The 22,830-nt window shown below is 40.3% G+C and overlaps 1 protein-coding gene and 1 long non-coding RNA gene across 2 annotated transcripts; one reads left to right on the plus strand and one right to left on the minus strand.

Moving 5' to 3' along the window:
• Window positions 1-10,513: 10,513 nt before the first annotated feature.
• LOC111772800 (uncharacterized) lies at window positions 10,514-13,016 on the minus strand. The gene is made up of 2 exons (XR_002806858.2): window positions 12,783-13,016; window positions 10,514-12,251 (listed from the first exon to the last, which is right to left on the minus strand). It is a non-coding gene; the product is annotated as an uncharacterized lncRNA (long non-coding RNA).
• Window positions 12,883-22,440, plus strand: DYNLRB2 (dynein light chain roadblock-type 2). The gene is made up of 4 exons (XM_023637365.2): window positions 12,883-13,123; window positions 15,605-15,680; window positions 21,181-21,348; window positions 22,198-22,440. Exons 1-4 carry the CDS (start codon window positions 13,121-13,123, stop codon window positions 22,239-22,241), a joined length of 291 nt encoding a protein of 96 aa, XP_023493133.1. The 5' UTR covers window positions 12,883-13,120; the 3' UTR covers window positions 22,242-22,440.
• The last annotated feature ends 390 nt before the right edge of the window (window positions 22,441-22,830 follow it).

Consider the following 22,830-nt stretch of genomic DNA (forward strand, 5'->3'; position numbering starts at 1 on the left):
CTCTAGTCCCCATCTACAGCCTTGAAACAAACTCCCTTCTAAAATAAATGTATTTAATGTTGATTTTTTTAAATGAGCCATTTTAAGTGAAAATATTAAGTCACAAGGGGTACAGGGAGATGTCAAAAATTGTGCACGTGATACACGAATGACTGTAGTTTAGGACGCAGTGACTCGAAAGAAAAATCATTCTCAGCCTAGAGCAGAGAAGTTGCCCAGTTGTGGAGTAGTGATTCTTGTTGGTTTTTTATTTTCATCTCACCTAACAAGCACGGCATAAAAATGAGGGAGGTTTTTCAGGAAGCTGCAGTTTCATTCTATTGCCGATGGTATTTAACAAGAATATCATTAGTTTCCTAGAGCCAGCTCTGGATGACTAAGAATACTTAGGACCAAAACTGCAGGCACAAACTCTGAAGGCCTAATTAGAAGTACGCTCCCAGCCCCCGTGCGTAACACTGGCCCTTTTGTTAGCATCTCATGAGAGGAGAGACACCTCAAATGAAATCACATTTTCCTACTTGCTCCCTCCCCAGTTCCACCACTTTTTCATTAGCTAATCCCAATTAGAATGCTTTTTTACTAAAGCCATAAATCTCTGCCACTCTTGATGAGCATAAATTATATAGTAAATAACTGTATTCTGTGTCTGTCCAGAAAAATAAAAATCTTTTTTTTTTACAGTCCAAGGGACTTAGAGCTGCTAAATCAACACTCATGCCTTTTGATTTGGGATTTTTCCCCCTCTCTCATCTATCACTCGTCTATAAAAGCAACGCTTCTTCTAGGAAGAAAATTACCACCAATGCCCTTCTCTAAAATTAACCGTAATCAAATTAGGTTTTTTCTTCCTATTTGTGAGCAATTTAAGATAGCAGGAAAAGCTTGATCACTGTGTTAAGATCTATCTCTGCCATTTACTGGCTGAATGACCTGGGACACTGATGCTGGCTCAAACCCAGGCCTGTATTATCAATGAGAAGACACACTTCATAGGATTTTGTTTCAAAATAAATGAAGAAACTTAACAGACAATGCTTAGCACACTGCCTGGCACACAATATATGCTCATTAATATTAGTTGTTCATATTGTGTAAACAAAAGTCATTTTTTTTGTTCCTTTTGTGGCCAGCAATTGCTCAACCCATTTCATACGTTAAACTAATTAAAAGAAACATACTTTATCCTGTGATTGATTTTCAAACTCATTTATCGGTCATTTCTCTATGGTTTAATTTAATTAAACTGAGCAGCATATCAAATATTGATTTTAATAAAATCTTGATTAAGATTCGAGTAATCATCAAACACAGTTTTTCATACCGTTCCTGAATTTCAATGGAACCAACCTGAAAACCAATTTGCTTTTAAAATAAAGAAGTGATTTTCTAAATGTGTACGCCTCAGGCCATTTTCAGAAATAAAGAAAAAAATGTCCTCCCAATCTTTTTTACTAGCAAAGATAAGCAGCAACGTCTGCCTAGGGTTTTAAAAAGCTTAACAGTCAGTCACTCTTCTCCTATCGGTAGTGGAAGGGAAGAACAAGATAGAATCAATTCCTCCGACAAACATTAATTTAGCACTTACAGTGTACAAAGCAGTGCCCTACATTGTCCAGCGCAAGTACAGCTAAGCAAGAACTAATCCTATAGCCACTTTTAATGTATAGAAAAATTTGGCCACACATGAAAGTCCTTAATTTTATTAAATAATAACCAGAGAAGTACATGTATTCCAACTCTTGAAATTACTCTGTCGTGTAATTTATGTGTATAGACTCATTCTTAGGAGAATATAAAGCAAATGTGATGGTATCAATTATCAATAGTATCATATTAGCAATTCACCACCAGACGTTTAAGTTAAATATTTGGTTTGATAGTTTGCTAAAAAAATTTCTAGCCTATAGCTATTGCAGCAGCGCCACCTAGAGGATTCTGGAAAGTAACACAGGGTCATCTCCCCCAACAGGCCCTTCTTCCTAGTGAGGGGGAAAGAAAGGCGGCTACTGCATTTTCAGCATCTTATGTCATTTAAGCCATTTTAATTCCATGCACATCATTTAGCATGTTCTTAAATTCTGAATTTTTCTGGAAGAGCTCAATGACATTGAATAGTCTCGAAATCACAATGCAATCGGGCAGCGGATTCCAATCTTCCTCCTGGAGGGGGAGGTGGTACTGGGTGTATGCTGGAGCATCTCACGTCCTGCGACATTATGACATGAGCCATAGCTGTCCCCTCCCCCCAACACACACACGTCCTCATTCTTTCTTGATCCCAGACACGTGAGCCCTTCAACAGATTGGATATTTGGTAAGAATTCCTGAGCTACTGTCCAACGTTTGTTCAGAGGAGTTGAAATAAAATTAATTTTCTCTTGTTAAAATTGTTTACACCAGCAGATCCACTTACTAATTTCCTTCCACTGGGCAAAGCTGAAACAATGTTCTGGGGAATGTGGTTGAAAGAGACATGACAAAACATTTCCCACTTTCTTATCGTTCCCATTCTCTCTTCCATTATTTTTTATAATTTTTCTCAACCTGGAAACATTTTTGGAGGCATATTAAAAGGATTAAAATTTAGATAATAAAATAAGTCAGCTCTTCACAGGAACTAGCACTCTTCTCACCTTATTTGGTCTTATTTGGTTTCAGAATTTCAGCCAAGTTTGCTGACTCTCAGCTGACTGCAACCTCACAGGAGCATGACAAAAATGCAGTCAATATGGCCAGGCCGCGAGGCTAAAGAGAGGACTCATCTTCATTTCCACTGGAGGGCGCTGGCTGCCTCAGCGGGAGGGGCCTCATTCACATTTTGTCAGGCAAGGCTTTCAATGTAGAAACCTAAGTCAACCCGCACTTTGAAGGCAGGGTTCCTACCTCGGCACACTGGTACGGGGGGTGAGGGGGCAGTGGCTCGTTCACGGCAATGCTCTAAATTTCAGGTAATGCACTTGGACCCAACTTATCAAAGGAATGCTGGGTGTTTCCTAGAGAAATCTTTTCCCCATTCTGTTTGCTAAACTCACACCAAACTACAATAATTTTAGTTCTTTGAAACGTCTTCATTTTTCTTGCCACGCTTTTCCCTCTATTCAACCTCCACACCTATTCACCTAAGGAATGTCTCCTTTATGACTCAGCTTAGATATCACTAACTCCAGGAACCTTTCAGGAGCCCCTGACACTGGGTCAAGATGACCTCTCATGTGCCCCAGTTGCAACCTATACTTACTCCATCAATATTGTGGAAGGAATGATTGCCCTAAATGTGATCCATCTTGGGAAGGATTCTGATGTTCCATACATTGTCTCCATCTCTTTGCCTTCCAAACATGTGCCTCAATATCCACCTTTCTTTTTCCTCCCATACCTTGTTCTTGTAATCTCTAAAGTGGGCAAGAGTAAGGCCCAAGATTCCACAAGGTAAGCTGCTTCTTGCTAGTCAAGGCTTGTGACAATTCTGTTTGGCAATCTCTTCATGAACTACAGACTTATTCTAGGATCCGTAGACAACCCATCTCAATTCCTGAGTTAGATGTAAGAGAAGTGGCCAAAAAAAAAAAATTTACAGAGGGGATCTTCTGGGAAGTCTGGGGTGCTGTTATGAAGCAGCAGTCAGCTGGGAGCGAGATGAGACCCCTTCCTCTTTCCAAGCAAGTGACAAAGTCCTCTTCTCTCTTGTATGCAGTTGGCACGATAGCCCAGAAAGAAGACAAAGGAGTTCAACTTTGTTTCTGGTTCAGCCACTTACTGTGTCCATGGAAGGACGATGATATTTTGGAACTAGAATAGCAAAGGGTCATCTAGGTAGCTTGAAGAGTTTAAAATAGGCACTCAAATACAGAGTCAGAGCCATCCTGGGAAGTACCAGACTGGTATGAAATGAGATTTACCAGTCTGGATCCTTATTCTGTCATTTGACTTCTTTGCCTCAGAGATGAGATCTGCAGAAAGGAACTGAGCCTGCCAAGCTCAAGGGGTCAACGCCAGGGCAACTGAGACGGGGCACAGTGGAGGGCTTGGCAAACCACGCCCAGCCAGCAAAGCATGTGAGATTATTCGGTGTTAATTGAAGGGCTACAGACTGACCCATCGTCCAATAGCCATGATCCTTAGTTTTAAAGGCCTGGAGAAAATATTTCACTGCTTACATCGTGACATAGGCTTAATTAGGAAATAAAATTATATCAAAATTAGCCTAACATATATTAAATGATAATCAGTAAATCCTGAGAGTAAGAACCAGAGATCATCGAGGGGGCAATAAAGGGGAAAGAGCATACACAGTTGTGCTGTTTTCTTTTCATACTTAAAATTGTATAGATGGGAATATACATGCAGAGTATGATGAACAAACACTTTTCAGCCAATTCCCTTAGATAAAGCTCGTAGTCTTTATACATTCATAAAAATGGTTTTTAAATTACTGGAAACTGGCAAAACACAGGATGAGAATTTTCCAAAACTGATGAAAGATAGCAAGCCACAATTTCAAGAGGCACAACAACCTCTAGCAGGATAAATACAAAAATACCCACGCAAATGAAACAGCAATGCATTAGTGACTCCGTTTCTCCACATCCTCGGCAGCATTTGGTGTCGTCGCTATTTTTTATTTCAGCCATTCCGATAGGTGTGCCATGTTATCTCATTGTGATTTTCATTCGCACTTCCCTAATGACTAATGATGTTGAATATATTTTTATGGCTTAGTTGCCATCTGTAGATCCTCTTCAGTGGAGTGTCTTTTGCCCATTTTCCAACTGGATCATTTCTTTTACTCTTGAGTTTTTTGAGACTTCTTTAATTATTTTAGATACTAGTCCTTTATCAGACACATGGGGTGCAAATAGGTGCCCCTAGCCTGTAGCTTGTCTTCCATTCTCTTAACAGGCTCTTCAAAGAGCAAAGTTTAACTTTGGTGAAATCTCACTTATCAATTTTTTTCTTTTATGCATCGCGTTTTGGTGCCAAGTCTAAGAACTCTTCACGTAACCCTAGAGTATAAATACGTTATGTGTTTTTCTTAAAGTTTTATAGTTTTACACATTAAAGTGTGTGATCCATTTTGAGTTAACTTATATATAAGGTGTGAGCCTTAAATCAAGGATTTTTTTGTTTTGTTTTGTTAATGGATGTTCAATTTCTCCAGCACCATTTACCGAACACGCTATCCTTCCTCCACTGAACGCTTTTGCACCTCTGTCAAAATCAGTTGGGTCTATTTGTGTGGGACTATTTCAGGGTCCTCTGTTCTGTTGCATCGATCTGTGTGTTTATCCCTCTACCAATACCACACAGTCATGGTTACTGTAGCTATATAATGGGTCTGGAAATTGGGTACAGTGACTCTTCCAGCTTTATTCTTCTTTCTCAAAATTGTTTTAGCTATTACATTTCCTTTGCTTTTCAGTATATATATATATTAGAACGATGTCTATATCTACAAAAAATCTTGCTGGGATTTTGGAGGAATTGTGTTAAGCTTGTACATCAACTTGTAGAGAAGTGACATCCCCCATTTATTCTGATCTTCTTCATTTTCTTAATCAGCAGCTTGTCGTTTTCAGCATCTAAGTGCTAGGCGTGTTTTGTTAGATTTATACCTGAGATTTTCAGTTCTAGTTGTTGTTTCATAGACTCCTTGGCATTTTCTACATAGTCAATCATGTCATAAACAAATAGCTCCAGTTTTATTTCTTCATTTCCATCTGTCTGTCTTTTCTTTCTTTTTCTTGCCTTATTGCACTGGCTAAAAGTTGTTAAACCAGAGTAGTAAGAGAGGACATTATTCTCTTGTTCTTGATTTTAGGAGGAAAGCATTTAGTCTTTCAACATTAAGTATGTTACCTGTAGCTTTTTTGTAGGTGTTCCTTATAAAGTTATAGAAGTTCCCTTTTTATTTCCAGTTTGCTGAATGCTTTTTTAAATCATGAGCAAGTGTGAAATTTTGTCATATTCTTTTTCTGCATCAACTGATATAATCATGTGATTATTTTTTTCTTCTTTAGCCTGTTAATATAGTGGATTACATTGATTGGTTTTTGAATGGTGAACCAGCCTTGAATCCCTGGGATAAACTCCAGTTGATAATGGTGCATAATTCTTTTCATACATTTCTAGTTCTATTAGCTAATAACTTGTTAAGGATTTTGCATGTATATTCAGGGAGGAAGATATTGGCCTGTAGTTTTTCTTTCCTTCTGTCCTTTTTTTTTGGACTATCTCTTTCTGGTTTGTTTGGTTTTTTATTTTTTTATTTTATTTTTTTTTTTGAGGAAGATTAGCCCTGAGCTAACATCTGCTGCCAACCCTCCTCTTTTTTTGAGGAAGACTGGCCCTGAGCTAACATCCGTGCCCATCTTCCTCTACTGTATATGTGGGACACCTACCACAGCATGGCATACCAAGCAGTGTCATGTCCGCACCCGGGATCCGAACCGGTGAACCCCGGGCCGCCAAAGCGGAACATGCACACTTAACCGCTGCGCCACCCAGCCAGCCCCTGCCTGGTTTTTATATCAGGGTAATGCTAACTTCATAAAGCTAATTGGGAAGTTTTCTCCCTTCTATTTTCTGAAAGAGATTGTGTATAAATCATAAATTATTCTTCAAACATTTCATTGAATTCTCTAGTGAATCTCAAGTGGAGATTCCTTTTGGGGAATTTTCAAATTATGAACTCAGTGTCTTTGATAGTATAAAGCTATCCACATTATTTCACATTGTGTGAGTTTTTGTGGTGGGTGGTTTTACAGAATTGGTCCATTTCATCTAAGTTGTCAACTGCATGCATGTGGAGTTGTTCATGGTGCTCCCTAGCTTTTTGATATCTGCAGAGTATTAGTGGCATTCCATGTTTCATTCCTGATACTGCTAATTTGTGTTTTCTCCCATTTTTGTCTTTGTACATCTTGGTAGAGGTTTGTCAACTTTATTGATCTTTTCAAAGAACCCACTCTTTGTTTCATTGATTTTTCTCTATTGTTTTTCTGTTTTAAATTTTATTGATTTCTGCTCTTTATGATTTACACTCTTCTGCTTCCTTTGGATTTATTTTGCTCTTCTTTTTCTGAGTTCCTGATGTGAGAGCTCACATTGTTAATTTAAGATGTTTCCTTTTTTCTAATGTAAACATTCAGTATTATAAGTTTCCCTCTCATCACTGCTTTAGTTGTATCCCACAATTTTGATATGTTGTATTTGCATCTTCATTCAGTACACTGTATTTTTCATTTCCCTTAAGATCTCTTCTGTGACTCATGGATTATTCAGAAACGTGGTGTTTATTTTCCAAGTGTTTGGAGACTTTCCTATTATCTTTCTGTTATTGATTTCTAGCCTGACTCTACTGTAGTTGGAGAACATACTCTGTATGACTTCAAACGTTTAAATTTGTTGAGGTCTGTCTTATGACCCAGAATGTGGTTTATCTTGGTATATGCTCTATAGGCACTTGAAAAGAACATGGATTCTGCTGATGTTGGTTGGAGTGTTTTATAAATGTCAACTAGGTTTTGTTGGCTGATGATGTTGAGTTTCCTATCCCCAGTGACTTTCTGTCTTGTTTTTCTATCAATTTTTGAGAAAGGGGTCTTGAAGTCTTTGACTATCATTAAGGACATGTTCACTTCTCCTTTCAATTCTATCACTTTTATTTTACATGGCTTGCAGCTCTGTTGTTGGGTGCATACATTTTCAGATTTGCTATGTCTTATTGTTGGAGTAGCCATTTTATCATAATATAATGTTCCAGATACCTCTTTATCTGGTAATTTTCTTTGGTCTGAAGTCTATTTATCTGATATTAATATAACAACTCTTGCTTTCTTTGGGTTAATGATTACATGATATGTCTTTTCCCATCATTTTATTTTCTACATGCCTTATTATTATGTTTGAAGTCACTTTCTTGCAGACAGCATATAGTTAGGTCATGTTTTTTAATCCAATCTGCTAATCGATCATTTCATTGGTATATTTTGACTGTTTACATTTAACGTAATTATTCCTATGCTGGGCGGGGGGGGGGGGGGGGGGGCGGCGCTACTCCGGGCTCCCCACATGGACTTCACTGAAACTGCTTCAGGGTTGGTGGGGGGGGAGGGTAGCTAGCTAACACCCAGGGGGATGAAAGTACTGACTCAGCCTTCTCTGACAATACCCTGGTGGGGGATGGGGAGAGTTAATAGCAATGTGAGAGTGGAAGTCTATACTCTCCACTTGGCCTTTGCTAGTCTTTTTCTCTGGTGTTTGGCTGGAGAACAGTGGTTATTTTCTAAGAGTTTCTATCTTGTTGGCTGGCCCTTTCCATGTCCTTTGGCTAGAGAATAGGCTTTTGTGGGGGCTTTTTAAAATGTCTGTGCCTGTTGGCATTTCTGGGTTACCAGCTTCTTCAGCTCTAAGACTGGAATATACAAGGCAAAAAGAAAACCCAGATAACTTGCAATCATGTCATTCCCTGGGTCCTAAGGTGCCTAGGCAATCTGATTCTCTCCATTTTTCTGAGTCTTCTTGTGTTTCTATAATTTCCAGGGTTTTTTAGTTATATTTAGTGGAGAGACTAAGGAAAAGTACATCTGCTCCACCTTTCCAGAAACAGAAATCACTCATCATTTTTTAAATTCATTCTGACAATCTCTTTAATTCATGTGCTTAGACTATTTACATTTAATGTAATCATTGACATATCAGGATTTAACTCTACAATTATATTATTTGTTTTATGATTGTGCCGATTGTTTTCCATTCCACTGCTTGCCCTTTTCCTTTTTAGATTATTTAAACAATTTTTAATATTCCATCTTTTGTGCTGTTTATCTGTATACTTTTTTATTGGTTGCCCTAGGGATTACATACCTCATTTTTCACAGCCTAATTAGAATGAATACTTGAACACTCTAAGTGGAAGACCCTACCCTCAAATAGGCCCATTTACCCTCCTCCTTTTATGTTGGAGTTATTTTACATATTACATACTTTGAAAACCTTGAGCAATGTTATATTTTTTGTTTTCAACCATCAAATGTATTTTGAAGACTAAAGAGAGGAGAAACAGTCTATTGCAGGGGTCAGCAAATTTTTTCAATAAAGGATAAGATTATCAATATTTTAGGCTTTTCAGGCCATACACTGTGGGAGTAATGATTGAGAATAGCCATGTGGAAGCTTCCAGAATGTGGTCAGTGTTCTGTTTCTTGACCTGGTTGGGGGTTACACAGGAGTTCACTTTGTGGTAACTCCATGACTGTACATTTTGTTTTATGCACCTAATTTCTGTTACTAACTCACCAACCTAACTTTTGTTTTCTGGACCTAACTTTTTGTGTGTTATACCTACCAATGAAAGTAATTTTGACACTAAATACATCAGAGAGCTTGGAAAAAATAGATCAGAGACCTTGGGAGTGGATTATCAGAAAAAAGAAGGGGTTCATAAAGTGCATGGGACTTGTTGCTCCCTTCAGTCCTTCCTTGTTTGAACAAAATTAGCAGACAAAGAAATAGTTAGTTTGTCCTCATCCCTGAGATACTAAGAACATCTATTGAGTGCAGTGCACTGAGACGGTCACTGCTTGCTGGAGCCACAAGTTTAAAAATGGGAATTGTGAAAAAATGAAATTAGACGTAGATGAATTACAAAGATAAATATAATACAGAAATAGCAGGAGAAAGGGAATGAGAAAAGAAAGGTAAAGATATTCTTTAGGGAGAAAGTCAACAATACGAATTCTGGATATTTTCCCTAGGGAGGGCATGAAGGAAAAGGAGGTTGAAGAGAAGATGGTTAAGAAGGGAGAGAGCAAAGAAACAGGAGAGGAAGTAGGGAGGAAAAGAGTAGAGAAATAGAAAGATGAGAAGGAAGGAGAGAGGGGAGAAAAGGAATGAAGGGAAGAAGGAAGGATGGACTAAAGAAAGGATAAGACACAAGAAAGAAACATGGGTAAGTGATCCCTGTTGGGCGCCTGGTACAAGTCAGGCATCTTACCCATATAACATCATTGAAACCTCACATCAACCCTCCAAGGTAGATATTATCTTTCCTATTTTACAAAAGAGGAAACAGAAACTCTGAGAGTTTATTTTACTCAAGGAAATACACCTAGAAACATCAACCCTGGCTGCACACAACTCCAAATTCTGTGCTCTAGGAAATCATTTAATTCCAACGGGGAGCATTCCCTTATGGGAAGTACATGCTTATGTTATACCTGAGTGCTGGAAAGAATTATCCCAGAGGGTGCCTTTGTCCTAATAAGAAGTAGAAAATGGTTGATCTTCTGGAACCCTAAATCTGTAATTCTGTAATTCTATGGCATTGGGTCAGTTACATGGAATACTTACTGATATCACTGACATACTCTAAGCCTGCCTTAGCATTAAGGGGCATTTTCAACGAATCTAGCGTGCACTTTTTGGAGCGAAACCAGTAGAGTACTAGAAGAAGTTCCGTTTAAGTTGACACACAATGCCTCATCGCATGAGAAAAGGGCACAAAACATACTCCATAGCCCTGTTTTTAATATTTGCCAACCAGCAAGAGCGCCAAAGATAGATATACGGAGTGGTATAGAAAAATGCCAAGAGAAACCTCAAGATCATGAAGCTACTTGGATTTCTTCAGGCTAAGCCGGGAGCAGGACTTCATCAAAGAGAAAGAGAGACCCCGGAAGAAAATCATCTCATTTTAACAAACCTGTATGTGAAGAATGGCATGCTTTGTCTTCGCATGTACCCCAACTTTTTGGGTCACTTAAGAGTACTTGCAAAAAGTATTATTTATTAATCCTTCCACTTAAGTTCAAAGTTTTTTAGCATTTACTGTGAATCAAAGGAAGTGGGGAGCGGATGGGAGAAGAAGGGAAAAGGATCATTGACATGTAGTGAGGACGGCATAGGGAGCAGACTGCCAGGATATTCTATATAGCACGGCTCTGGGTGTTCATTGTAGTCCCAAAAAGGCACAAAAATTAAACCAAGGCACCTCCAAGGAATAATTAGAAGTGAAAATCGATACGGAGAAAATGGCTCATATTCTCCTCATTGATTTCCTGTGCACAGCGAGTCAAACACGACTGTTTGCTGGAAGTCAGTTTGGCTACTTCTTATTACTTTTTCAGCAGTTGGGCACTCCTGTCAGTGCCTTTCATGCTGGAGTCTTGCTTTGCTCTAATCACAGCTGTCAGCTATTGAACAAGTTTGACACCCTGACTCCAGAAATGAGGGGATTCACACTCCATGCATATGCAGCCGCTTCCTTCATTAAAGCTGATTGACATAACAGATATGGTGCACTGCCACGGACTTTTACAAGCAGAACAAATGGCGACACAATCAAGTAGGAATCTCCTTGATCAGAAACACCCAGAGAGCCCAAGAATCAGTCTTTATACAATTCAGCCAGTATTACTGTAAACACCTATACTTTTATGACTTAAAATGGTAGATATAGGCAATCGGACAAGAGCTAGCTCTGTAGACACACAGACACACCAGATTCCTCCCCCACCACCTTCGCTGTTCATTCCAAATCATCTTGGTTGGAATCCCAGGTGTTGAATGAGGAGGATTAGCTGCCGTGACCTGGATTTTTGAGAAGCATAAATTTCTTAGAGGAAAAGGGGAGAATGACGGTGACCAGAATCTCCTCCTCCACCAAAAATGAAAAAAAAAAGCAGCAGCAGCAGAACTAGAGCTTCTCAGAACGTCTCGGAACTTAAAGCCGTAAAATGACAGGCTCCAAGTTGAAATGGATCATCTAGTCCAAAACCACCACTGAGTTCAAAATTGTTTCAGGGCATCCCTGACACGGGCCCATTCAGATTCCAGCTGGCATTCCTAGCAGTAGGGATGCCTTGTTTGGTGTGAGGCTGCTTTCTGGAAACGCATGCACGAACTGGACTTGTATTATAGAGTCACCATAGTACGGTCCCTACCGAGATGTATTCTCAACCTACCACTGGTATTTTGTAATCAACGTTTGCCCTCTCCAAACCCCGGGACTTTATGACTCCAGCCACAAAATTCTCCTGCTGCAATTCAGACGTTAGTTGGTCTCCTCCTCTGAAGCTACAAAGATATTATCAACGCCCTTCCAAAGGTCAAGTGTCCTCTGACCATCCCTAATTGATCTTTAACTTCTGTTTCCTCCAGCAGTTCCGGAAACACTCAGGGGAATGCTCTTCCATGGCGCTGTGTAGAACCCCCAGCACTACCACCTGCAGTTTTTCAGCAACTCAGCACTGTTGGCAAATAATGACAAAACAGAAAGACCCTAATGGATTATACAAAAATACTGGTACGTAGCAACTCTTCAAGGGAGGGAAGAGCAGTATGGGAGTGCTACAACTAGTTGAGAACGTAAGATGTAAAACGTCGCTTACCCTACTGTTCTGGGGGTGGGGAGATGTAAATTAACATATACATACATACACATGATTGTACTATTCCAGACCGTGATATATTTCTTCTTTAACACAAAAAACTATCCTTGGGGGGCGGGGGGACAAACACCACTGCTGCCCAGGCCAGCGCTGAAGGAAGCCCGCCCAGTGTCCCAGGTAGCCGATTCTATTACCCAATAGCTAAGGGACCCAACCCCGGGGTCAGATGGACGCAGCCCTGTTCGTTTGCTCCCGAGCAGGAATCACACTTGGACAGTGTTGCCTCGCTGGTCGCATCTGGTCTGTCTCCCTGGCCCAGAGGAGAGCCTGGCACGTGGCAGGGGGTCAGTCGTTCTTGAGCCGGGAAGCGGCTGTTACACTAATGCGTACCTCGAGGAATGAACGAATAAATGGACGAACGAACGACCCGGAGGTCGGCCTACGCCCTCCGCTCCTCGGCCCCATCGCTCCGCGGGCCAAGGAGAAGCGCAGGCGAGCGGCCCGGGGTACCATCCCCAAGCCCCGCCTACGGCGGCCGGGAGGCGGCGGGCCAGGTCAGGGCGGAAGCGCGGTCGCCGGCGGCTGCCCGACCCGCGCGCACGCAGGCGCGGCACCGACGCTTCCGGGAGGTCACTTCCTACCCTGTCTCCTAGCAACGGCTGGAAGCGTTGTTGACGTCCGGGGCAGCGGAGGCGCCGGACTGAGCCCAGAGTCTCGCCGCTCGCGCGATGGTAAATCTGGGGTCTCCGTCCGCGACCCGCCGCTCCAAGGGCATCGGCTGGAGGAGGCCTTCCGGGGCCGACCCAGGCGTGGCCGGGGCCGGGGTCGCCGCGAAGGCTGGGGGCTCCAGAAGCTTCTTGGAGGGGCTCCAGGGAGACCCTACGAAGAAGATGCCTAGATGGGGGAAGCTGTCTTGGGGGATAGCTATCTAGGGCGTTGAATCGGCATGGGGGCGGGTCTGGGGGGGGGGCCGCTATATTGAGAAAGAGAAGAGAGATATTAAGGGATAAAGATCCCGAGGAGGGTGAGAGATCTGGACCGCGAGGAAAGTTTGCAAAGGGAAGGGACGAGCTGGAGAGGAGAAAAATCACCCAAGAGGGAAGAAAGAGATGGGACAGGGAGCACAGGGGAATGCAGAGCGGGGAGAAGGAGGGGATACTGAGAGAGAAGATAGGAAAATAAAGAGAAAGGAGAAAAGAGGAAAAGGAAGAGAGAGCGCAAAAATAACAGTAATAATAATAGAAGAGAAGGAAAGTGGAGACTGGGGAAAGTTTGAAACAGAGCAAGGTGAAAGCAAAGAGTTGTAAGAGAGGAAGGAAAAGGGCATGGAGATGGGGATTAAGAGATTGTACTAGGAGGACTCAGAAATCATAAGAGAAAACAGCTGGGAGAAGGCAGAGAAAGGCCGGGGAGAGCAGAGAGAGGCGTTTGGGAGAGAAGTAAAAGAGAAAGAAACGAGAGCAGGGGTGGAAGGAGCTGTGGGCATTCTCTTAAAGATGGCAAAAATGTAATAAATTCTTGATCCCCTGTACAACTCATACTTTAGTGCTTTGTTTCCCAAAGTGAGATGCAAACATTAGTTGTGACATAAGATGCCTCAGAAATACCAGTAACACAGAGAGCATCACATCAGAGAACGTTATTCCTCTTCCGGTTTGTTTTGTTTTTGTTTTTGTTTTTGTTTTTGTTTTTTTTGCAGCCTTTAGACTATATCCAGGAGAAAGTTTCTGGCACTATTAGGTCCTTAATACCACTATCATTTGATAATTTCCACTTTCACCTGAAGAACAGACCTCACGCTCAGAGCTTTCATTGTGGTAGAACTTAATAATATCTTCTCCTTTGGTTTTGTTTTCATGGTTATATCCACTTATGACAAATGATACCAGATTTCCCTTTGTGGTGGTAGATGTATCATTTCCTTTTCAAATGCCTTTATTTCAGCCTTTAGCAGCGAGATAATTTAAAGAATGTGCTAGGTAAATAATATAGATGGTATTCATAATGGCAGAAATCGTGACTCTAGTACATGAATGCCTGAAATTCAGGAAACACCTGCTCTGGTGGTGGAAAAGAGGAAATGAGTGCTTCTGCCCACATCGGTGCAAAAGATAACTGTTCACCTGACGATGCTGGGAGGGGAAAAAGTCACAAACCCTCATCAGGAGACTTTGCAGAATACTGATTGAATTCAGAATGTCCAGTGATTACTCAGCTATGAACAGTACACGGGTTTGAAAAAGATTATTCTTGACTTTAGCGTTTGTCGAGGGGACGAAAACTGGTACAATATAGTCTATGCATAAGATTCATTCAGAAAGCTGAGTTTAAAACCTAATGATGGGGTTCCAACATAATCTTTCATGGCTCAGCATTCAGCTTGCACTGAGACTCCGGCTGTAGTTACCAAGAGAATCCTGGAGCCCTGGAATGCATAGTTTTTACAGAATATCCTGAATTTAGTAATCTGAACTCCCCATTAGGTAACATTTAGGACTGAGAACAAGATTTCTCATTAAGGAATACTTTAAGACAGAAGGAGGTAATGATACAGCTCTGTAAATATTTAAAGGTCTATCATGTAGAAAAGGAATTTTTCATGTGAGTATAGAAGGATCAATGAATGAAAGATGATCGAGAGCAGATTTCTGTCCAATGTAAAGAATACTTTTCCAGTAAATAGAGACGGATAAAAATGGAGTGAGCTCTTGGGAGACAGTAAGCTCTCTGTCTCTAGAAGAATTCAAGCCAAGAGATTTGTCATGGCTGTATTGATAGAGTCTTATGTAGGCTTGTATATGAGACTTGACAATTTTGAAGCTGTCTTCCAGAATTCTGAGATTATAGGGTCTGGCCCCATGGCCCAGTGGTTAAGTTCGGTGCACTCTGCTTAAGCGGCCCAGGTTTGGTTCCTGGGTGCAGACATATACCACTCGTCAGTGGCCATGTTGTGGCAGCAACCCACATATAAAATAGAGGAGGATTGGCAACAGATGTAAGCTCAGGGCTAATCTTCCTCGAGCAAAAAGAGGAAGATTGGTCACTGATGTTAGCTCAGGGCGAATCTTCCTCAGCAAAAATATAATAAAATGAGATTATAGCATCCAGTACCATGGGTTAAGGGAGTAGGTGTCTTTCTAAACATTATTCTCTTTAGGATTGGGGTCACCATAAAGACCGTTTCAGTTAATTACCTTCCTGATCTCTTCCAGGCAGAGGTGGAGGAAACCCTAAAGAGGATCCAGACCCATAAAGGGGTTATTGGAACGATGGTTGTAAATGCAGAAGGTAAATACATCACAGGCTGTCTTCTTGACACCAGAAGCCAACCAAGAACCTGTTTGTTGTGCCACACCTTAAGACAAGCGTCTTAAAATTTGAAATAAAATCATATTTTGTATATTTTAGCTTATCAAACATCTTATAAAACATCTATTATCTGTTGTATGCCAAGCACTCTCCTGAGAGCCAGGGATGTAAATATGAATAAGACATGTCTAAAAATGTCTATATATTCCCAAGAAACACTACACTTGGTAGAATTTTTAAAGGTATGGTAATTCTTGTAACATTTCAGGAGTACCTATAAAACTATCAAATTGAAGATAAGGAAAATATTGTTGGCAGTTTGTTTTGGTTTTAACATTATGAAGGATACAGAGTTTCAGTCTTCATTTTAAATGAAATTGTTCCTTTACCTGTTTAATAAAATCTTGGTGAATTAATTTTAATGGTATTTATAGTATAGTCTTTGTGGACTTAGTATCAGAAAGGCCAGTACGTTTCCATTTATGAAATCTGTAGACTTATAGGAGAAACTTGCTCTCGCTCCCTAGTCCCTGTTAACACTGCACAGAGCATTTTCTCTGGTGCACTGCTCCATGCTCAGCTATGGTGGTGACCTCTTAAAGGCTCCTGCTGGTTTCATTGCTAAATCAGGCATTTGTAAGGACAAGAGGTGCCGCAAATCCCAGGGCACTAGGTGAAATAAGAGTAGCTACTTCATATTATTCATGATGGAGACATGGAATTGGCACATTGCCCCCTCAGTGCCTGGCAACAGAATCTCACAGCTAATCATTATTTTGGAGCAAATCCATCAATAAATATTTATTGAACAACTACCACCTGAAAGTCTGTTTAAACTCTGAGCTTCAATCCCTTATCATTAAAAGTGGAAAATAACCTCCTCTACTGATGGTCATGATAATTAAATGAAATAATAATTATCAAAGGCTTGGCACAACACCCAACGCTTAATAGAATTATAATTAAATTGTTCTGAGAATGTGGGGATTTTTAATTGATTTGTACAGATAAAACATTTGATGTGTTTTGCAAAATAATAAAATAGAATTAAAAATAACTCAAGGTCAAATGAATGTAATAAATTTACCCAGTGATCAGGAGGGAGAGAATTTAAGATCAGCTATACGGGTAAGTCAAGAGCTATGCCTAGTATTTCCAGGAAGTGGTCCAGCCCTCCTGCATGGTTCTGGTTGAACTGATTTTAGTTCCAGGCTTTTGCGGAAACTCTGCCACACCCTCTAAGACGGGCTGTCCACGTGACTTCATAGAGGCGTTACATTCATTTCCTTTGGCTGCTGCAACAAAGTACCACACACTTGATGGCTTAAAAGGTTAGAAACGTCTTCTCTCTCAGTTCTGGAGGCTACGGTGTCAGCACAGCCAGGCTGTCTTGGAAGGCTCGACAGGAGGGTCCTTCTTTACCTCTCCCCCAACTTCTGGTGGTTTCCAGCAATCCTTGGCGTTCCTTGGCTTCTAGACATATCACTCCAATCTCAGCCTCCATCCCCTCCAACACCTCATGTGGTGCTCTGCTCTCTTTGTCTCTGTTTTCTCTTCTTGTAAAGACTCTAGTCATTGAATTAGGGCCCATCCTAGTCCAGTGTGACCTCATCTTCACGAATTACTCTTCAAAGATCCTATTTCCAAATAAGGTCACATTCTGAGGTTTATGGTGGACTTGAAGTTTGCAGGGACGCTATTTAACCCCGTGCAGGTGCCACCCAGAACATCTCATCTGATGTGTTACTTTAGAGGATCTTAGTCTAAAGTACATAATCTTAGCAATATGCCTCAAATGACTGAAAAATGGCCACACCCTGTGATCTGTAATTCCACTCCTAGGAATTTATCTTAAAGAGTGATGAAGAAGAGATTCAGGTACAAAAGATATTCACTGAGGCATCATGTGTAATAGCAATAAATAAACAAGTAAATCTATCCCAATAGTAGGGAGAATTTTAAATTAATTAAGTAATAGTTACTTGATGAACCATTACTCTATTTAAAATGTTGAAGAATATTGAGAGCCATGGAAAACTACTTCCAGTAGTAGATGAAAAGAGCAGAGATGGGAGCAGTACCCAGCATTTTCTAATCATAAATAAAGCCAGGCACAGACATTGCAAATAAATATGGAGGACAAGGCAGGGATGGGTTATGGTGATTATCTCTGAGTAGTGGGATTAGAAAGATTTGTGCTTTATTTTCCTGAGGTTTCTCAATTAACATTTTTCTTGTCCAAAGGCAACAAAATATTATTTTTAATACCCATTAACTTCTTGTAATACCAGGATAAGCTGGTGTTACGATTCAGGGCACTTTTCTGAAAGCCAAATTAACCTTTTTCCCAAAAATACAAATGAGGGGCTTATTTTTATAGCCAGATTGTTAATAAACAGAGTGTGTGGCAAAGATGTTTATTAATAGCATACGGTATAACTTGTGTGACCAGAATGTAATAAAATACTCCATTTCAACAGCCTACTCAATTTAGATGAAAGTGTCATTTTTCATAGTGCAGCTTTGCAGCTTTCAGAAGTCCCAAGAAATTTAATGCTGAAAATATTTAACTAAGATGGCGTTTATGTGCTCCATTTTCTCTAGCGGTTTTAGTCTCCTAATTCTAGGCAAATCGTTTTAACATATTTTTGCACTGTATTTGTGTTTAGGAGGCCTTCCACCGTGCTTAAACATTTAGATCTCATCGTATGCCATGTTAAATAGAGTCCTCTGGCTTCTCCTTTGCTGAGACATAGACTTCTGACTCACGACAATAAAGTAGAGTTATCAATAATGTAGATTTTAACTTTGGATTCCCGTTTAGAAAGCCACACACTGTTTACAATATTGCTGCGCTGATCATTGAATTAGATGCTGTTGTGTATATATATTATTTTTCCCCAGGCAGTCATATCTGTCATATATTCTTATCTATATAAACCTGATTTCTGTAGGCTCTTAATTTTAAATATTCTCAGCATTTCTAACCATCCATCGTTTGAATCTCATTAGATTTTATCAACCATCCAGCCAATTCCTTTTACTCTTTTTCAATTCCTTTTGTTTTTGAAATGCAATCTATCAACCAAAGTACAAATGTCCAGTTGAAGGGGGCCAGATCACTGGGATCTTAAAGAGTCATGTTTTAAAGTCCTGCCATAGATTTGGCAATATCAGATCCATACTCTTTGTTCCTGGAGTTCCATTTTAGGAATGTACCCTACATATATGTATGGTATCCTCCATGTACAGATGTGAAATGGGACGCACAGGGACATATTCTGTAGCCTTGTTTATAAAAATCAAAGATTGGAAACAGTGTAAATGCCCGTCAGGAGGATCTGTTAGTTACATGTATTACAAAACATCCATTCAACAACCATATTATGCAGTCGTTAACATGAAGGCCCGTGCCCTACATGTATGAATGGAACAATTTCCCAAGTGTATTAAATTTTTAAAATTAAGGTATAGAATAGAGAATGATACAATAAAATAAAGAACATGAACACAAACATAGTTGGGTAGACATGGAATATCTCTGGAAGGATACTGAAGAAACTGGGAGCAGTGGCTACCTCTCAGGAAGGGGAAGTGGGCGAATTTTATACCATGTGCTAAAATTACTTCTTAATAAGTTATTTTTTAATTACCTCACATGATACCAAGCAAGAGCTTAATAAATATTTGTTGATTGATTTTTTTCAAGTGCCTACAGAGGATATGAAAAACTCTTAAGAGTTTCCACAGTGCGCACTTATTATTCAGAAAGGCTGGCTGTTTTATTTATTGACTTGGATCATGAATAGACTAACCAAATAGGCCTGAGTATCTGATTCATAATCTTGTCATCTACATTTTAAATAATTTATTCCGGTTGTATTTCTTGTTCTGACACTGAGCAATGCAGACTTTGTAGGTAAGTGACTATTCGGGATGCAAAATAAAACTATTCGTCAAAAAGTGCTCTTGAAAGGTTGAGGGCTTGCTGCATTTCAGTTTCCTGCTTGTTAAAGATACCTGTCTCGGGACGTTCCTTCAGGTGTGAAAGACATAACTGACTTCTGGGGGCAAAGTGGCTAGCAAATAGTAATGCAGAAATTAACAAATTTTATATAAACCTTATTTATTAAATAGGTTTTCCTGTAAATATTGTCCTCGTATTATTTAGCAAGACCTATTCTGGAGATAACGGTTTTCTGAAAAGAAAAAGAAATTAGCTCTGTTTCAAAGTCAGAATTGAGGCTCTCAAAGGGTTTCATGAAAAACTGGTAAAATCTCAAGTTGGTAACATTCATCCACTCTTGAAGTGTTCATCTTGTTTAACAGTTTCTGGAATTAAATTCTCTGGGGGAACCCAAGAGCCACGCTGGCCTCTTTTATTGATCGGCCTTAATTCAGGTACCTGAGGAATTTGCTAGCGATCCCAAATTCACCTTCCTATGTCCCCCTAAGTTAAAGGCACATTTGCAAATCAGATCCCTGGAGTTCCCTGGCTATGTGGTATTTCTCAAAATAATACGAAGGCCATCTCTGATTAGATACAGTACATGGGAAATACCTAGGACAGCACCTGTTACACAGTAAGCATGAGCGCTGGGAGACCTGAACTGAGCGAGATTGATCAGAACTGAATTGAATTATACTTGCATATTTGTCTGCCTAGATTTTTCCAGTTAAATTAATGGGTTCTGTTTTAACTCATAGAATGGAACAATAGAGCACACACATAGCCAGATTTAATAATCCTTAAACCAAGAATGAGAGCAAACCAGGGAATGCCGAGCAAAACTATAGTGACCTTGTTGCTATTTTCTAATATAAACTTTAAGGTTTGCAAAATACCATGTGAGGAGTTAGGAAAATCGTTTTTGATACGCTCTCTACCATGTGCAGACATATCCATTTCTATTTCGAGCCTCAGGGAAGAAAAGTAACGCCATGTCAGAGCCCAAGCATTTCAAAGCAGACTTGCTGTAGACAGGAGGCTTGGGAAGATCCTTTGTGTATAGTAATATGTTAAATCCGTACTGAAATAATCAATTATCAGCTTCCAAAAGATCTGTGTTTGAACAAAAATGTTCGACACCCCATTGGCTACGAAAAAAATGTACAATATCTAACAATCCAACAATAGGGGATTGATTACATTATGATAGATCCATAAATAGTAAAGTGTACAGCCACTAAAAATAATGATGACATCGTCACCCACAAGGGCAACTTGTATGCTAACATTTAAATGAAGAAAAATGCAGTTGTCAAATACGTAATTATAGTTTGACTGAACTATATTTTAAAATCCATGTGGAGACAAAAAGCTTGGAAGGAAATAAACTAAAATTGTTACCAGGGAGTAATATCAGCCATCACTTTTCTTCCTCTTTACAATTATCAGTATTTGCCAATATTTCTACAATGTGCATATTACTTTTATAAGCGGAAAAAAATTTTAACCCCAAATTAAATCTCGTAATAGGCATTCCAATCCGAACAACCTTGGACAACTCGACAACAGTTCAATATGCAGGTCTGCTTCATCAGCTGACGATGAAAGCCAGGAGCACTGTCCGCGATATTGATCCTCAGAACGACCTCACTTTCCTTAGGATCCGATCAAAGAAGCATGAAATCATGGTTGCTCCAGGTAATTTTGCATTTCCTTTCATATTTGAAGCGTCTTCTACGTTACTGGATAAAAATTTTGTTTCAGAGAACCAGGAGTATAGATTTTAATATTCAATATGGCACATATTCTCCAATGACAAAATGAAGAAGTTTGAATCTGAAAGTTCCAACCTGAAAATTTTGTGAAATTAGGGATTAACTGGACCTCTGAAGAAGTTGAATTTTGCCCACTTGCAGTTATTATTAGTAATCAAAAAATTTAGGATATGTAGGTCTCATGTTGGGTGAACTTAGCACACAGACTTTCTGGAGGGTAGGGGAGATGTCTCCTGTCCCGGAGATAAGCGAGGGAGTGGATGCAGGCCTCTAGGGTCCCTGGGGAGGGAGCTCATCCGCCTGGCCTACCAAAGACAGCAGCCACCGAAATCCTTCTTTCCTTGAAGGAATTACGTTCACGGTGTTAGGAGATGTCAGCGTAAAACAGGACTCATGCTCCTAAACCAAGGGTCCAAAAAACTGCTCTATGGTACATCTGTAAGATCAGAATTACCCGTAAGCTCAGCAAAGCTTTTCTACTCCTGTTCTCACCCCGGCTGCACATCAGAATCACTTGGAGAGCTTTAAAAAAAATGATCGATGCCTGGAAGCCCACCGCAGACCAATGAAATCAAACTCTCTAGGACTGAGCTCTGGGTAAAGGTATTTCCTAATGGCGTGACAGGTGATTCTGGTGTGCAGGCACGGTGGGAAGCCATTGGTCTACACAAGGTCCAAGTGATGTTTTGAAGACAAAAGCAGATTAGCTGAAGTACTCACTTATCAAATTTAATTTTTAGGGTGGATTAATTTTGTCCCTCTCTCTCCACAGATAAGGAATATCTGCTGATTGTCATTCAGAATCCGTGTGAATAGCCCTGCTATGGCCGAGTCTGTCTTGCGACACTGGGTGGAAAACACTTTCCTCTTTAATGATTCCTAAGATTGTATTCCAATCTAGCTGATCTTTTAGACATGCTTTTCTATTTGTACATTTAAACTATTCTACACCTCTCATTTAGTCTCTTTTGAATGCAAAGTCGTGATTAAGCTATATAATAAATAAATTCTGGTATGCAAGTCTCTAATTTTATAATATACGAAACTGAAGGATTCTAGTGAGAAGACGGTCTTCCTTGCGACAGCTTAGTCTAGAAGTAACTGTCACCAAGAGTCAGTCTGTTTTTTGTTAACATGTCAAGGAGATCCAGTGGAGCCCTGCGGGAGCTCTGAGGGCACCCCACCCTCGAGGAGCGTTAGACGCCCTCCCAGGGTCAGCAAGGGCAGGGAGAGTCGGCTGGGTCAGCACCACAGCGAAGCATCTGCTCCCAGCCCTGCAGAACTCCTGAGACTTGTACTTCCTTCCATCACAGCAGCCCGAGGGGACCAGGAGCGGGTCTTGGGCAAGGACGCCTACTCAGAAGGCTGACTAGATAACTCTGAAGGGTTTTATTTTCACTAGATA

This window comes from Equus caballus, chromosome 3, assembly GCF_041296265.1.
Source record: "Equus caballus isolate H_3958 breed thoroughbred chromosome 3, TB-T2T, whole genome shotgun sequence".
In the NCBI taxonomy this organism is placed as follows: domain Eukaryota; kingdom Metazoa; phylum Chordata; class Mammalia; order Perissodactyla; family Equidae; genus Equus; species Equus caballus.